We start from the raw sequence: 18,036 nt of genomic DNA on the forward strand, positions 1-18,036 counted from the left end.
CATGTCTCATGGAGCCTGAGGTGCTACAGGTTAAAAGGCGCACCCAGATCCAGATTGGCTGAACCAAAGCACTAATGCGTATCTTAAAAATGACAACCAGTGGTGGCGCTCAGGTGGGGAAAGTGAGGTTTACAGGGCCTAGGACTAGCTCCCGGTACCATAGCAGATGTTTCCTAAGCAGTAACTTCAATCTTCGGGCCCTGGGGTCTGGCAGGGCTGCGTTTCTTTACCATTTTGCAGGACCCTGAGCAGGGAAGATGCCTGGTAAACAGAGAGGTAGGGGATATCAGGGACGGGGTCCTGAGGGTCCACACCGCTGGGTTCATGACGACAGCAGAAAGGGAAGTCAGAGGGCAGATCCAAGAACCTGGGAAAGGACAGAAAGCTGGCAGTGCTCCTCAGCTAGGTCCCTACGTGGCCACCAACCCCAGGAAGGTGTCCCAGCCATGGGCATGCGTGGGATTATCAGATCCGTAGTTCCCTGTCTGTGCCAGCCTGTAGTGCGGCACCTTTGTGGGAATAGGAGTTTCCATCTGAGTCGGGGAGCAGGCTGCCTTTTCTCTGTCCTCACTTCCTCCTGGATGCTGAGGAGTGGCCCCACAGTTCAGCCAGGCTGGTTCTCCCGGGCTACAAAGGGACTGACCGTGTGCCGCTCTGCCCTGGCAGGTGGGTCACAGGAGAGTGGGAGCCTTGCAGTCACAGCTGTGGGCGCACGGGCATGCAGGTGCGCTCTGTGCGCTGCGTCCAGCCACTTCATGACAATACCACCCGCTCCGTGCACACCAAGCACTGCAGTGACAACCGGCCGGAGAGCCGCCGGGCCTGCAGTCGTGAGCTCTGCCCTGGTCGGTGGCGAGCTGGGCCTTGGTCCCAGGTAAGAAGTCCCCCTGGCTCCACACCCTTGGTCCCCAAACTGAGCTTGTTTGAACTTGAACCAGCTTGGGTATTCCGCTTTAGCATGTAGGCCTGGGTGTAGCTCTTGCCCTGGACCACGTCTCATGGATTTCAGGGAGCTAGTGGGTGCCCCATGGCCAATGCCCTCCTGGTAAACACAGTGGGCTGTGTCTTTACTGCCCAGGCAGAGGCTCCTGGGTGCTGAGGGGATCTGTCCCAAGAAACTGAGGGCACCCTGGGCTCAAAGGTATAATGGGACGCTCTGGGTTCCAGTGACCTAAGAGAGCCCTGGGGTCTCATAGTGGAGGTGCCAGCCAAGAAGGCCAGCCACGATTGTCCAAGGGGAGATCATCAAGGAAGGGTCTGGACTTGTGATAGAAAGAATAATGAGAATGGACGGAAGGGATAGAGGGACAGATCTGGAAGTAGGGGCTGAGCACCAGCCAAGGCGAGGCCAAAGTGACATGAGCACTAACAGCCAGGTCATAGCCTAGTGTGTCAGAGGACCCCAAGACCACTCCTAAGCTGAGAGATCCACTAGAAGGATTCCCAGGCCTCAGAAGTTACACACACAGTTACGGTCACATTGAAAGGACACAGAGCAGAATCAACAAAGGGAAAAGGCACAGGAGTGAAGTCCAGAGGGAACTGGATACCAGCTTCCAGGTATCCCCACCCAACGGAGTCCCAAGAGATGCCCCTAATTCTCCAGCAATGATGTGTGTTACATGTGAAGGTTGCCAATCAGGGCTGCCCACCAGAGCCTGGGTGTCCAGGTTTCTCACTAGGGGGGGTCAACCACACGGGTATACAGTGCCTGAGTGATGGATCTCAGACCCAGAGAGAAAGCAGGTGTTCACCCTGAATCATCCTGTTGGTATGAACTACCTGGACAAGGTACATTGTGCCATCAGGCCTCAAGCATGCAAAAGCCCTGACATCAGAACCCGCCAGGAGCTTAGTTCCCAGGAGCTGAACCAGGGCCAGTCCTAAAAAAACAGGCCTGTCTTAGGAATGTGCTGGTTGAGCAATGCAGGTCTGCTGGGTCAGCCCTTTCCCACACTCATGATGAGGACTTGAGCCAGGCTAGGCTGAGTAGGCAGGCATGCCAGGAGTTTGCACCTGGCAGTGACTGCACCACCCCAGTGTGACAAAGCAGAGGAGACGCCAAGGGCTGAAGGAGCCAGTGAGGGACTGGTGGTAGGGCCTTCTCTCCAGAGGAAATGGTTGAGGGAGAGTTCAGCCAAAACCTCCTGGGTTGAGACAGGTTTCCCAGTGGCCCCAGCCCAAAGCAGGTTCTCCTGGGCCTAGAGCTTCCACCAGCTAGAGAAGTATATTAGTCTGTTTTCCATTACTATAATGAAATACTTGAGGCTGGATACTTCATAAAGAAAAAGGGTTTATTTAGCTCATGGTTCTGGAGATTCAAGAGCCAGCATTGGCTTGGCTCTGATGAGGACCTCATCAGGCAGATGACACCATGTTGGGAACATAAGTGAGTGCTTACATGGAGAGTCAAGAAGTCAGGACCAGAGCGGGTGGGGCCAGTAATGACCTCCCCCTAGGCTTTACCTCTTCACCCAACACCACCACACCACGAACCAAGCTGCCAACACATGAACCTTTGAGTGACTCACTCAAACCATCTCCAAACTATAGCAAGAAGGGATGATCTTACTGAGAACCCCGAAGTGCTGAGCCCTGCATACTCATGTTTTAACTCAAAATAGCTCAGAAAGACAAACACGTGCATCCTCTTTTTTATAACCCCAGGAGATAGGGCAGCCACTGTGGGTGGGACAAGGCAGCCTGTGACTGATGTTCTGCCCCCTGCCTCAGACCCCCTCCCATGTGTCATGGGTCACATGCTTTGGGAGCATGAGCTCCTCCAGCTCCTCAGCCCCAGGGCCCAGCAGGGGAGACGAATCCTGACCAGCAACTCTCCCGTTCGCAGTGCTCAGTGACCTGTGGCAATGGCACCCAGGAGCGGCCAGTGCTCTGCCGAACTGTGGATGACAGCTTTGGTATCTGCCTGGAGGAGCGGCCTGAGACAGCAAGGATATGCAGGCTTGGCCCCTGTCCTCGTAAGTCCTCTGCCAATGCTGGCCCCCAGCATGCAGCAGCGCAGGGCAAGGCGGGTGAGGGCTTAGTCCAAGAAAATTCAGCACGTCTCTGAAACTGGATGGACTCAGCATCCGTGAACTTGAAGGAGAAGCTGAGCACTCCCCACTGGGGCTGGGACCTTCCTCGGGTAGGAAATTGGATTCATCTCACAATTCTCCTGGACCAGGCCCTGAGGTGGGCAGGGAGGTGGAGCCGACTCAGCCCACCCTGCCTTCAAGACACTCTCTGTTGGTCAGGCTGTGAACTCTAGTGACTACCACAGTAGGACTCAGGCAGCAAGGGGCCTATGTGGGTCGTGGGTGCTCTGTGCCTGTGTGTTTAAGGTGTGCCCATGGGAGCACAGGGTGCCTGCGTGCGTAGGGAGTTTCTGACACCTTGTTAGAAGAGGTAGCCCATATAAGTCGGAGCTGCCCGTTTGAGCAGGGTAGTCACATATGAGGTGCCTGTGTGGGAAGGGGTTGCCCTTTAAGAAGAAGAACAAGAACAGAGTCTGTATGTCTGTGCCTGGCTTAAGTGTGTCACTTCTCTGGGCCCCAGCAAAAGCTCAAGACTAGGCCCCTCTCACCGTGATTCCCTTCTGTAGAGGAGGGAATTCGTCAGGCATCAGGTTCGCGTGTCTGACAGCATCACCAGGATTCCTATTGCCACGGAGCTGCTCTGTCTTGGTGTTTTTCGAGCTCAGAGCTTAAATCATGGGTGGAGGAGCCTGGGGACTGGGTAGGGTGCATGGGATGGAAGAGCAGGGGTGACAGGGCCTGCCTGGGGGGGATAGTGAGAGATTGGGTACTACACAGGATGATCGGCAGGCAGAGAGGCAGGAAGTGGGACCAATCATCTTGGGGGAGAGCCTTGAATGGGACACAGAGGAGTGGGGCCCTCCCATTGCCCGTCTCCTGGAAGCCTGGGAGCTGAGCCACTTTGCTTGGGGTGGGAGGCGGGTGGGGGCCCCATCTGGTGCCCCAGCTGCCGCAGCCCCACTCTCTCTTCCTTCCAGGGAACATCTCTGATCCCTCCAAGAAGAGCTATGTGGTTCAGTGGCTGTCCCGCCCAGACCCCGACTCACCCACCCAGAAGATCTCGTCAAGTAACCGACCTGTTTATAACTCTGCCTCTGCCCTCCAGTGCATGCCCTGCGCCTTGTGGAGCTTGCCTTGGGCTCCCCTCCTCTCTTTCTATGGAAAGCTTCCCTGACTCTTGCTGAGTGCTCTCTGGGTTGAATCTGTTTTCTTCCGGGCCGTTGTGCTCGGCTTCTCCAGAGCTTGCACCACCTGGCTGCAAGCGAGGGCCGGCCTCGAGGAGGTGTGGCCTGGGGGCACTGGCCTCTTGTAGGGGGGCCGGGACCTGGTTGGCGATGGCTTGTAAAGGGGCAAAGATCTGTCGTGGTGCTGGAGGGACCAGAGGCCAAAGTTCGAATGTGACCACTTCGCCATGGTGACGGCCTCATGGGGCCACATCCCTCCAGGCTGAAGCTGCAGGTCAGAAGTTCAAAGGGAAGCCCGCCCCATCCCCTTTCAAATGTCGCCCACCATAGAGGCGAGGTCAGAGGGGTCTCTGGGGCATGTCTTTTTGCGTTGCTGTGCCGGGTGACCAGACCCCGAGTTTCTGGTGGTGTCAGGGGCTTCCCAGCTGCCACTGCTGTTGCTGCTGCTGCTCACCTTTTGCTGAGTGTGTCCTTCTGACTCGTGAAACTATGGCCTGCTTCCGTCCGGCCTTTGCATCCAACTTAACACGTCCCTTCACCCTGTCCCCTGTCCTCTCAGGGGTCTGGTCATACGGAGGAGGCAGGGAGATGTGTCCTTCAGTGAGACTTGGAGGACACACCAACACTTCCATTCTCTGTCCATTTGCTCCGATGGCCTTTTCTCATTGTGTGTATATGACCCCGTCCACAGGGTTGAGAGAGTGAGAAAGAGAGAGAGAGAGAGAGATTGTGATATGGATGTGCCTCACCTATCAGTGTGAACAACTACAGAATTACCTCAATTTTTATTGTTTTTTTTTTTTTTTTGGCTTAGAAAAACTATGTAGAAAATGCCTTAAAGTTGAAAGGTAACAGAATTGGCTGCTAACTCCAGCCTCAGAGGGGGGACAAGGTCCACACAGGAGGCAGGCTCTGAAGGTCTAGGGGGGAACTGGTCCAATTTACCCACCTTTTATGGAGGGTTAGTTTTCCAAATCCAGACAGCCTTGCTTCATCAGCTGAGCGATGTGCATTGAGACTCGGGCCACTCGCTCCATCCATCTCTGAGTAAAGGGGTCCTACTCTGATACCCACCTGGCCAGTCGGCGCTGACTGTTGTCATGGAGATCCCCCCAATGGGGCTCCAACAGCACGGCCTTACACACCTGGGCCCTTAGCCGTGACCAATGTAGCACTCCCACTGGCGTCCCACCAGCCCCACTCTTGTCCCCCAGCCACCTTCACCTGTTAATAATGCGTCCCTGCTGGACCTTGCAGCCAAGCCTCCTCCTCTGGCACTAATTACTGTTATGTAAATAATCAGTGTGTAACTGCATACTAATCCTCACGACTGTTAACTTCCAACTTTGACGAGGCAGTGTGAGTGATCTGTGTTACTGCGGAAGGTGCAATACGGTCCTGGGCATTGTGCTCTCTGTCTATATGCACTTTGGTTTATCAGGGATATTTTATTAGTGTTTTGTATGTATTTAATGACGTACTATATAGGTTCCATTGTTGTTGCTTTTCCGTCTTTTCTTTTTAATGAGACGTTAGTGTGTGCCAAAGTGACTGTGAAAATGATCTTTTATTCTTACTAATGATGGAAAGACCTCTTGTCATGCATCCCACAAATAAACTCAATAAAATATTCAGTAAAACTGGGTGCTTGGGTTTGGCAAGCTAACGACTCTTTCTCTTCACCTTCACGCGGGCCGCTGAGGAGCCTTGGGGCAGCGTCGTCCTGTAGCATTAGGTATCTAGTCGCTGATGCAAATGACTTCACTGCCTCTTTCCGCTGCCTAGTGTAGATGTGCAGAGCTTCACCTCCGCTAAGACAGATACCCAGGCATTTTCTGGCTTCACTCCACCACGATTTTGAGTTTGGAATCATTAGTGCTGAATGAGAACCTCAAGCTTCTCTGCTTGCTGTTGTTGTTGGTGTCCCAGTTAGGAAAAGGACCCCAAGTGACTTTCTCTGCTTCTCAGGATCAGAAACCATGGAGTGAGAATGCAGCGTCCAGGTCACTGCCCTGGCTCCTGGCACAGTCCTTAGCTTTGAGCTACCTGTTCATGGAGGGATGGCTGCCCCTCTGGCCCAGGTGGGGAACTAGGGTAGCCCCAGGAAAGTGGGTCAGGAGAGAAGGGCAGGGCAAGGCAGTGGTGGCTCTCTAGGCACCAGCCTGCTGACAGCCCCACGTGTGTGCATATGTGTATTCCGCCCTACCATCCCAAGTCTCCCGACACCTGCCCTCAGTGGCAGCAGGGCCTGTGTGTTCGCTCTTCTTGTTGACAGTGATCACGTGGTGGGTCAGGATTCAACAGAGACCCCCTGACTTGGGGGCCTGTGCTATTTTCTACAGGTGGGAATCCTCTCCTTCCTTTTCTGCACCAGAGAGGTATAAGAAAGCTCAGGAGATCATGAGAGAGAACACTCTGCATCGTGGAGATGGGCTTCAGGGCCCTCGGGACTCCATGGAGGTCACAGTACTGAGGCTGAGTTCAGCTGCCCAGATCCCTGGTCGTTAATCAAAGGTGCACCAGGGACAGTTGTGCATTCCACTCAGTCAGCCTCTCCAGCGCCCGGTCGGGGGAATACCTGGGGTGCCATGTACCGAAGGGATATCTGAGGCACATGGAGGGTGCTTGTGGCAGAGGGGAGAGTGCCACCTACTTTGGTAACTGTGTGCATGACTTTTAGCAATGCTGAAATGGGTGCATGAACCCAACACTTCTTTACTGAGAAAAAACAGAAAGAAATATTCTCCTAGCATTTCCCATTTCCTGGGAAATGATTTAGATGATGCATAGACATAGCCCATGTCCCCCATGAGTGGTCCCTTCCTAATTCTACTTGCTCTTTATGACAACCACGAGGAGAGAGTCTCACTTTTTATCGGTTTCAGCATCTTCCTCACACTAGCTTACATGCTCAGAGCTTTGCAGGGGATTAGCTCCAGAGAGACTAATGAATTCAAATTTGGCTTTAAAATTGACTTAAAAGAACTTACACATTTTCTTTGTGTTCATATTTAGAGTTACTTTTATTTACCACACTTGTCTTCCGTGAAGGATAGTAGTATCAAGATTTCTCCTCAAATAAATCTTAGCTTTAAAAGGAGTTAAAGGAAACTACTGAGCAAATAGTAATCCAGGTGGTGTTCAGATACAGCCAAAATTGTGGGAGTGGCACACAGATGATGTAATTTGTGAAAAGTGTTTCCTCTCAATGGTTTATTATCCTTTGCTAGAAGCCAAAAGGTCAAGCTAGTGAATTGCTGTTGCAAATGGCAGAAGATAAGTATTAAAATACCAAAATTATTATCTTGGTGGAGATCCTTTACCTGTTAGCACCTCAGGACACTTCATTTAGTCCTTTGGAAGTATAATTTGTATCTCATTTATCTCAGAGGGCTTTTTGGTGATGCTACTTAAGAATACATAACCAGCCGGGCTCGGTAGCTCAAGCCTATAATCCCAGCACCTTGGGAGGCTGAGATAGGAGGATTGCAAGTTCAAAGATAGCCTCAGCAAAAACAAGGTGCTAAGCAACTCAGTGAGACCTGTCTCTAAATAAATTACAAAATAGGGCTGGGATGTGGCTCAGTGGGCAAGTGTCCCTGAGTTCAATTCCCAGGACCCACCCCCCCAAAAAAAAGAATACATAACTATGGTGTGCTTTCAGGAACGGTTAGTGATAATTACAATTATCCCTCAATATCCTCAGGGGACTGGTTTCAGGACCTCCATGGATCCTTCAATCCTTTATATAAAATGGCATAATATTCTCATATAACTTATACATAACCTCTATATATTTTAAATCATCTCTAGATTACCTACAATATCTAACACAATATTAATGTCATGTAAATAGTTGTTATACTGTATTGTTTAGGTCATAATGAAAAGGAAAAAAGTCCATGCATGTTCATTACATATTTTTTTCCAAATATTATTGATCCACAGATGGTTGAATCCAAGGATGCAGGACCTGCAAATGCAGAGGGTTGACTGTATTCTGAAAACCTTCTAGGCTGATACTAGCATATCTAAGCTCCTGCTCGGTAGCCTTTCCAATTACTTGTTCATTCGTTGACTTATTTTAATTTTTAATAACTGAGAGCAATGCATCTCACTGTTCAAAGGAAATGAGACACAGAAGTCCAACAAGGGAAGCAGGTGGAAGAGAGGTGTCCTGTGGAAGGGGAGCCCAGTACTCAGAACTATCTGTTTCTTCAGTGGACACGTTCTGAGCACTTTTTTGTGTCAAGTCCTGATCCAGGTATGCCCTTGATCAGGGTCAGCCAACTTTTTCTGCAAAGGGCCAGATAGTAAGTACAACACCAGAGCCTATAAGATCTCTCTCACTATTCAACTGTGCCATTGTAGCTGGAAAGCAGCTAAAGATACATGAATGGACATGGCTGTTATGTTTGTCAGCTGTCTATCACTGTGACAAAAGGCCTGAGGTAAACAAGGTTTAGTGTAGCTCATGGTTTCAGGGGTTCAGTTCACAGTCACTTGGCCCTCTTGCTTTGGGCTTGTGGTGGCACAACACATCATGGCAGGAGTACATGGAGGACTATTCACCTCATGGCAAATAGGAAGGAAAGAGCTAGGCAGGGCCTGGGGTCCCAGTATCCCTACACCCCCAGTGACCTCACTGCTTGTAGGCCCTGCTTCTTAAATGTTCCAACACTTCCCAATGGTGCCAGGCTGAGGACCAATCCTTTAGCACATGGGCCTTTCAGGGACATTCCAGATCCAGACCATAACACCTGTGTTCCAATAAAACTTTATTTAAAAAACCAGGAGGAGGCACAGATTTGGCCCATGGCAGCAATCTCTGTACCAGACCAACGTGATAGCGACTTTTCAGGGATCCCAGGCTGGTGAGGGAGACACGTAAGGTCATTGACATGACTACTCCCATTATTGTTCTCCATGTGAAGGAAAAGGCAAGGCAACAGGAGCTGAGGACCCCTCCCGGTCCCATCAGGTCCCAGCTCCTTCCCTTGTCAAAGCTTATGGAGGGAGAAAGTTTACATTCTGATATTTTTGTTTCGTTTTGTTTTTTGGGAGGACTGTTGTTGTTTTGGTACTGGGGATTGAACCCAGGGGTGCTTTATCATTGAGCTACACCCCCAGCCCTTTTCTATTTTTTATTTTGAGCAGGGCCTCACTAAATTGTTGAGGGCCTCACTAAATTGCTGAGGCTGGCCTTGAACTTGTGATCCTTCTGCCTCAGGCTCCCCCCGTCTCCAGGACAGCCACCTCTTTTTGAAAAATCTCCTTGTGTCCTGTTGTGGTGTAGATCTGGAATGTCTCCAAAAGCTCGTGTCCCCAGTGCAGCAAGGTTCAGAGTGGAGTTTCAGGCAATGATTGGATCATGAGGGCTCTGACCGCATCAGTGGATTAATCCATTTGATCAGTGGAGTAATCCAAATTGATGGATTAATTCATTGATAGTTGAATGGATACTGGGAAGTGAGACCTAGTTAGAGGAAGTAGGTCACTGGGAATGTGCCTTGGAAGGGTTTATCTTTTCTCTGGCCCCTTTCCCCCTCCCCCTCCTTCTCTCCTCCCCCCCCCCCCCCCGCCCCCGCACCCTCCCTGCTTCACAGCTGCAATGAGCTGAGCAGATTTCCTCTGTCATACCTTCTTGCCCTGATGTTTCTGCCTTGGAGCCAGCCAACCATGGACTGAACCCTCTGGAACCATGAACCCAAATAATCTTCTCCTCCTCTGAGTTGTTATCGTCAGGTATTTGGATCATAGTGATGCAAAGCTGACTAACACATTTCCCCAGGAGAGCTCTGATCAGCAGTTTTCATACCATTCAATCCCAGTAGCTGCTGAGAGGGGAAGAGGAGGAGTGTGGTCAGGAAGGAAGCAGGTGGGTCTCTGTCCCCCTCCACTCCAACTGCAGATAGGACAGTTCTGATTCTATCTCTTTCATATACTGGGAATCTAAATTTTTTTGAGGAAAGCTTTCTACTGGTTTTAAAACCCTGAAAGCCACGTGCCAGGCCCTTCCATCTTGTTTCTGAATCCACTGGCCTTTCCTCCTCCATATCGTGAGCATGATTCTTGGTCTCAGCGTTAGGAAGACCTGGGCTTTTCCTGTAAGGCTGATGTGTTTTTATCTTCCGCATGTTGTGGAGCCTGCGGCCAATCAAGTTTCCTCCTTATTTGGGCCACTTAGAAGCTTGGGGCCACAGCTGGATGGATCAGTGGTGGTGACTGCCTCCATATGCTCTTCTTGCCTGTGACCTTGCTGAGTTAAAATCCCTTAGTTCTCTGTTTTGAACTTCCTCAATTAATTCATATTTATTCATACATGCATTCTTGGATTCACTGTGCTTGGCTTTGGGGCTGGAGGGGTGTCTAAATATAGCATGGGGCTCTATCCTTTGGGGCTTTCAGGATGATGAAAAAGTCAGTCACCTGATCTGACAAGGAAACATGAACCTCCCAACTGGGATGCAGTGCAAGGAAAGCATGGAACCATGAGACCACGGACTGGAGGATTTTACCTCCTAAGGGAGGTCAGGTAGTACCTGAGGAAGATGTGTTTCAGGTGGGCCTAAAGAATGAGAAGGAGAGCTAGAGGAGGAAGGGAGACATGGTATGTGCATAGGCCCTGTGGCCAGAGGGAGCACAGTGCAGAGTAGAAGTCTGAGGCCTGAATGAGGCTGGTAAGATGAGGGGGACATGTCTCTACCTTGAAAGTAATGAGGGACAGAGAAGAGAGTCCAAGCAGGGGGAAGGCATGGCCACATCTTCAGTGAGAAAACAGCATTTTTGACTGGAACAGGATAGTTAGATGCAAAGGCAGAAAGAATGGATACAGGAGGAAAGGAGGCTCTGACCTTGGTGCAGTCAAGAGGCAAGGCAGGGCATCGGGTGGAGGTAGAAGAGAGGAATGTGGACATGTTGAAGAGCATCTAGGAGGAAACACTGACGGACCTGGAGATGACTGAACTGGGGGAGATAAGGCAGCAGGGGACACCCAGGCATCGGGTTTATGTGCCTGGAAGACCATTCACTGAGGCAGGAGGTGCCAGTGGACGCATGAATTTGGGCTGGACATGTCAAGTCTCAGGCACCTTTGGGACCCACAGGGCATATGCAAGAGTTGGAAGCTCCAGGAGTTTGGTGTTAGCAGCTCAACAGCCTCTAAGGGGAAATTGCCGTGACCATGCAGAAGTAGGAGGACATCAGAACCCCTGGTCCTCAGTGGGAGGAGGCTCTGCTCAACTGTGATTGCAGGCAGTTTCAACAGGATAGGAGAGGCTCCAGGTGTAGACAGCATGGAATATCTATCAGGTGTTCCTTCCATCGGATGTCTGCTCTTTTTTCCTTCCATCCTTTCTTCCTGTTCCTCCTTCTCTAGGCCCTCCTCCCCCCATCTTCCTTCCTCCTTTCCATTTTTCCCTCCCTGCCTGACTTCATCCTCCTCTCTCCCTATTTTCCTTCTTTCCCTTCTCTCTCCTTCCCTTCTTCCTTCCTTGATTAAGAGAAGAGGTCAACTAGGGGGACAGAGAAGAAAGGTCTGGGTGGGAAGATCTGAAGTCACCACTAGAAAGTGGGGTGTGTTTGTGCAGGAACCACAGCAGGCAGCAGCGCTGAGCCCTGAGCTCAGTGGTCCTGGACTTACAGTGGGTCACGTGTCTTCTGTAACATGACTTGCTCCTTTATATGGAGTGAAGTCTGTAACTTTTCTCATTTTGTGTGTGTCGTGGAATGAGGTGGGGGGGAGAGGGAGGGTGAAATTTTGGGAAGAAGACAGAGTGAAGAGTGAGAAGAAAAATTATGAGGTTGAATGAACATGGCTACAGATGGGGCTGGAGGCAGGCCAGGGAGAGGACAGCCTTGCAGAAAGAGAGAGAGATAGCAGTGGCCTCTGAGTGCAGAGAGTCAGAGCTCTGCATGCAGCTGGACCATGAATGGTCAGCTTCCTGGGTGCAGAGGAAACAGGAGGACATGCTGGGCCTTATAAGAAGGCATCAAGTTTGTTTGGGAAATTGTTAGAAACTCAGTTGGAAGGGCCATAGGACAGACGCATCAGTGGCAGGATAAGATGCCTTTGGGTAAGTTGAGGCAGGTGAGAGTTAAAAATGCCCATACAAGTTTGAGTGCTTTTTTAAAAAAAATTTCTTTAGAGACTCTTTAGAAACATCTGGAGAGTTAGAGTCAGGATGGAACCACAGTGGAGCTTGGTGAAGCCACAGCTGAGACTCTGGGATTGGCGTATTAGGTTTCAGGAATTGGCTCTTTTAAGTTTGAATTTGTTATAGTTACTACTTGCAGATTATTCTAAAATCAAACCCTGCCACAAAACTCCACTGGGGTCACCACAGGGATGTCAGATGCGAAGATCCCAACAAAGGCCAGTTCTTTAAAGTTAAGCTTGGAATCACTCCCTAAGAATAAACAGGCCCCATTTCCATCTCAAACTTTGGAGAGACACTGAAAAATCCAGATTCAGCTGGGGGCCTGCTTGAAAGAGGGGAGCATCGCTCACAGCTTGTATGACATCACGCCAGGGCAGGGTCTCCAGATGCCACCTGCTCACCCTGACCCTGAAGCCACACAGACTTTCCGCGTGAGCTCCCTCACCTCTGTGCTATCTCTGGGCTCCCTCTTCCAGCAAGCTGCACACTGTAGGGGGGAACAGAGTCCCCCTCACCTTGTCCTTTGGTTATTTGTTCCACTTTTCTCTTTCAGAAGGCCACTGCCAAGGCGACAAGTCAATGTTCTGTAGGATGGAAGTCTTGTCTCGCTATTGTTCCATCCCAGGCTACAACAAACTCTGCTGCAAGTCCTGCAACCTACGGGACAACCTCACCGACACGGACGCTGGGGCAGAGCCGCCACCTGGGAAGCACAACGACATTGATGTGTTCATGCCTACCCTCCCAGGGCCCACCCTAGCAACAGGGGTGCAGCCGTCACCAGGTACTCCCTTGGGCGTTCCTCTCAATGTCTCCAGCACGAATGCCACTGAGGATCACCCAGAAACGAATGCTGTAGATGTACCCTACAAAATCCACGGCCTGGATGAAGAAGTCCAGCCCCCCAACCTCATCCCCCGACGACCGATCCCATATGAAAGGACCAGGAACCAAAGAATTCAGCAGCTCATTGACGCAATACGGAAGAAAGGGACACTCGGGAAGTTCTAATAAAATGGAAAGATAGCATCAGTAGCATTTTTTTTTTCTTGCTTATAGAGATATTCCATGGGATAACACATCCTATGTTTTGGAAATAAATGAAGCCCAAACCCCTGATTCCAAAAGGTTTTGAGAAAACCAAGAAGGGGAATGTTATAAAAATTACCTATATACAGGTGTGATCCTGAAGCAACCAGGTTAGCATGTGTTTTTGCCAGCCTAGGAATGACCTAAATCTTACAGTAGTGTGAGTGTGGCGTGGACAGGAAGTTAGAGGTTCTCCAACTTTCGTCAGTAGGGGGAGGCCAAGAGAGGGATAATTCAAAGTCAAAAAAACTTTTCCCCAAGTCTCTGAGCAGTAGTTCACCATCAACCTTTTCTTGGTGGAGCGGACATTTCCTATCAAACCCGAGACCAAAAGGCCCCATGGGGACTGGAGGAGAAATGGTGGTTTTATTTAATAACTGACCAGTTGCCCAGATGAGTACAGAAGTGGAGGTCATGAATTCAAATGCCCTCAAGGGCCAGGCAGGTGACAAGGATGAGTGTAGTGGCCAGTTGGGGACTGACTGTCACCTTGGTGCTGCCGCTTTGAAGTCTGTGTCTCTTTTCCACAAGCTCTTGTCTTGCCAGATAGTGTGTTATTTCAGAAGTCTAAATTTTCATGGAAAACCTCTCAATCTTTAAATGGTCTGGGAGTCTCTTAGGTTCTAGATGCACCAGGTTATAACGCCTGTTCTCCAGTCTTGGCCTGATCCAGTTTTGATAATTAACTAAGGACCTAGGAAAAGTCATTTGATCCATTTGGTGCTCATATCTCAGCTGGCCTGTGAGCTGTCTAGTTCTTTGTGGAAAAGTAAGGGGAATTTGATAACTGGGAGCCATGAGACGAAGACATTGGGAAAGTCTCTCCTCTCCACTAGGCCTGGCCTTACTTCTTTCCTGCCTCTAGGGGAGGAGCCCTTGTGTTCTTCTGGCCAGCCTGGCCTCAGTCCCCAGAGCCTTCCAGGGAGCCTCTGTCCCTCCCAAAGAGTATTAGAAGGACGGGGCAGCACATGCTTTGCTGGGTCAGTCCAGTGAGTGGTCTTGGCCCTGAATCTCCCAAGAATGCTGAAGTGCTACCACCAGGGTGGTAAGATGTTGGGCTCCGAGGCTCAGGATCACTCCTGAAGACCAGCTTAGCTCTGGAGGGTGGGCTTTCCCTCATTAGCCCTGCCTCCTCCCCACCTCCCTCTCTTAGAAGTTCCAGAACCCAGCAGTGACCTCAAGATATGGCTTCTGATGGGAGGCGTGGGGAGAGGTGAGCAAAGCCTGCTTTGTCTTCTGCTCTTTCAAAATCTTAACTTCCGGTTTCTGGCAGAATGGTGCTTTGTGAGCAAGATGAGAATGAGAGGGAAACAGGAGGAAGGGAGTTGGGGTGGGTGGGAAGAAGGTGGTTAATCCTTACCTCTGGATGCATTGATATTATGTGAACATGCAGCTCTAAGGTCCCAAAATGACAAAACCTGGGGGCACACTAGCTCCTTAGCTGGGCCTAGGCTGACACATAATTGAGCTTTTTATGCCTAGGAAAGTTCTAGAGGCTTTGTGTTCTCACCATCATAGATCTTAGAGAACTCTTTCTTGTTGAACTCCCGTTATATGGGTGAGAATATTGAGGCTCAGGATAATTCCCTAATGGCTATTCTCCATTGGGTTTCCAAGGTGCTCAAGTGTGTTTGAATCTCTGTGTGTGTGAGTATGTTTGAGTGGATGGATTGAGAAACTAAGAATGTAGAGACCAGCTAGAATGGTATCTGGGACTATGCTTAATTTTCCACCTGGGTGGAAACCAGCTTTCCCACCTCCTGGCCCAGCCAACCTCCCCACCTCTGACGCCATTTCCCATGCATGCCCCTACACTGTCCTGTGTCCCTGTGTTTTCAAAGAACCCAACTAGAGAAAACCTTTTTGGATATCTCTCTTGGCCTGTGGTTGAGAACACTTTTGCCATCCTGCCTCTCCATACATGGGGGATGGATCCCGTGGCTTGCCCTCATTTGTTGAACCCAGGGCAGCTGGTGCTATTCACGGGCTGAAGAATTGAGTGTTTCTTACATGGTTCTATACAGAATGTGGAGGAAGTTCAGGACTAATGCTAGCCAGAGAGTATTACTCAATTAATTACCCATACCTATTTTACAATTTGGAGGTCACATTTAGGTGAGCATACTCATTATAGTTGTTATTATGTGAAATGGGAATGCTGTATTCCCAGATACTACCAAAACAGGGCTTCCTAGAGGCCCCAGCTGGGACATTCCCTGGGTACCTGTCCTCTGCCCAAGATGCCGTCAGGGGACTGAAGTTCAGCCAGGCCATGGTCCCACATACCATCCTCAGTGCTTTGGGCTACACACCCACAGAGTTCTCTAGAGCTAGATGGTCCTTGGAAGTCTCTGTCCAAGGAACACAATCATTCACCAGGCTCTGAGAACTTGCAAATCTCTTCTGAGCATAGGAACACTTGGACACCCAGCTTAGAAAATAGTCCTGAGCTTTCCAAACCAGCATCTGCATCTAAGAGGTTCCTAGAGCCCCAAGGAGGCAGATGGATGTCTTCTAGCTGAGGTTTCTAATACCATGGTGACACTAAAACTGCTCACACCACCCAGAAAATCTCCCAAGGTACCCAAGAGTCATTTCCCAGTCTTGGGAAGACTCATACTAAGTTTTGGGGTTCTCTCTGATTTATTCCTTTTGGGATACCCATGGAATTTCATGTATAAGCCTTTCATTTGTATTTCAATATTTTTAAAATCTGTTTTGAGTATATAAATGGTGCTCACTATAGCAATGTCTTTGTCAGATGAAGCAGTATGATTCTATTTACTGATGTATGACAGGTAGCCATCATATGGAACCACCAAGGTGCTGAACTCAAATCTCAAAATCTTTATCTTACTGATAACAACCATCAATGCATTTTTGTTCTGTATAGTAAAATCTGATTCCTTACTTTTATAACTTATTAAAGTTAAAATGTCTGTGTTTTTGCAAATTATGACTGTGTTTGTTTGTTACCATGACTGCATTTGTCCCCTTTCATAGCCTAAACTCAAGCAGAAGGGAAGAATAGGTTAACTTTGCAAGCCCACTTTGGGGGAAGTCCCTTCCTTGAGTGGAACACTGAATTATGGGGCTCAAGTCAGGAACTTCTGGAGGAAAGAGGCACCCAGAAGAATGATTCTCTCTCCCAGGCCTCATGGAGTTGGAACTTAGCAGATCATGCCTTAGCCAAGAGCCCCCAAGTGACCCTTCATTACAATTCTCTCTGATGAAAAAAAATACCAGGCACTGCATAGAATATCCGAGAAGCAATGAACACTTTTGTAGTATGACATTGAGATATACTAAAAAATTATTTGTTGCTTTCCTGGAATTCAAATTTAATTGAGAGTTCTACATTTTCATTTGTAAAATTTGATCACCCAACCTATAATCAGTATTGTGTTTTTAAAGAAAATGTCATTCTCTCTGACCTTCTTGAATATTAGCACGTATTTTGGGAAGAAAGGGGTTGAGGGCAGAGATTTCTTTTAATATTACTTTTGTAAATATTCCACAGTGTTTAAAAAAATATGTAGTCATCAGTTGTGAGGTAAAACATACTATACATGCCCATTGTGTCAATTTTAAAATTTGTTATTCAAATACTTTGTACTTTGACAATATCTTCTTGTTCTATTAATTTGACAGAAAGTTTTAAAATAGCTCTCACCAATTGATTGTGGATTTTACTGTTTCTTCTACTTCTGTTGCAGTTTTATTGATTTTGTTTTTATAAAAACAAACTATTTTACAATTTGGGGGTCACATTTAGGTGAGCATACACATTTATAGTTGTTATTATCTTCTTGGTGACATCCTCCTTTTATCTTTATAAACTGACCAATTTCACTTCCAGAAGTCACGGTCTTGAAGCTTTTCCCTGGTGTTAGTGGAATACATCAGCTTTCCTAAGTTAGGGGTTGCATGATATGACTCCCACTCCTTTACTTTCAGATTTTCTATGTTCTATGTGTTCTATTTACACTTTGTAAATTATATCATTTTAATAATAATGTAGCATTTTAAATCTTTTAATTGGGCCATTTAGTTCATTACTTTTTTTTTTTTGTACCAGGGATTTAACCTGGGGGTGCTTTACCACTGATCCACAATCCCAGCCCTTTTTATTTTTACTTTTGAGACAGGGTCTCGCCAAATTGCTTAAGGCCTTGCTAAATTGCTGAAGCTGGTCTCAAACTTGTGTTCTTCTGCCTCAGCCTCCCAAGTTGCTGGGATTACAGGTGTGCGCCACCATACCTAGCCTAGTTCGTTCCATTTAATGCCACTACTGTGAGTCATTCCATATTCCCGCAATCACTGTCCTCATTGTACCTTCTGTGCTATTTTTCCTGACTTCTGTGTTCTTTCTCTTCTTCCTTGCCTTCTTTTGGGTTGGGTGCTTCTTTTTCCCATTCCATTTTGAATATCTGCTAGTTCAAAGATACTTGTTGCTTTTCTCTTATTATAATGAATGTTCAAGAAATTTCAACATGAGCTCTTGGTTTATCAAAATCTACCATTACTCTTCAATCAGCCCTTTTTCAAACTGCAAATTCTTAGAACACT

At 48.6% G+C, this 18,036-nt stretch overlaps 1 protein-coding gene across 2 annotated transcripts in view; it reads left to right on the plus strand.

Moving 5' to 3' along the window:
* The window catches only part of Adamts2 (ADAM metallopeptidase with thrombospondin type 1 motif 2), a 252,735-nt gene extending 235,698 nt beyond the window's left edge, over positions 1–17,037 (plus strand). Inside the window, exons 19-22 of one of the 2 annotated variants that reach the window (XM_027953340.2) lie at positions 667–874; positions 2,849–2,978; positions 4,013–4,102; positions 12,932–17,037. In XM_027953340.2, coding sequence (XP_027809141.2) covers positions 667–874; positions 2,849–2,978; positions 4,013–4,102; positions 12,932–13,389 — 886 coding nt within the window. In that variant the 3' untranslated portion in view covers positions 13,390–17,037. The remainder of the gene's footprint in view (positions 1–666; positions 875–2,848; positions 2,979–4,012; positions 4,103–12,931) is intronic. The other variant, XM_071612157.1, reaches the window with a different exon arrangement.
* The last annotated feature ends 999 nt before the right edge of the window (positions 17,038–18,036 follow it).

The sequence above is a fragment of the Marmota flaviventris genome, chromosome 5, assembly GCF_047511675.1.
Source record: "Marmota flaviventris isolate mMarFla1 chromosome 5, mMarFla1.hap1, whole genome shotgun sequence".
In the NCBI taxonomy this organism is placed as follows: domain Eukaryota; kingdom Metazoa; phylum Chordata; class Mammalia; order Rodentia; family Sciuridae; genus Marmota; species Marmota flaviventris.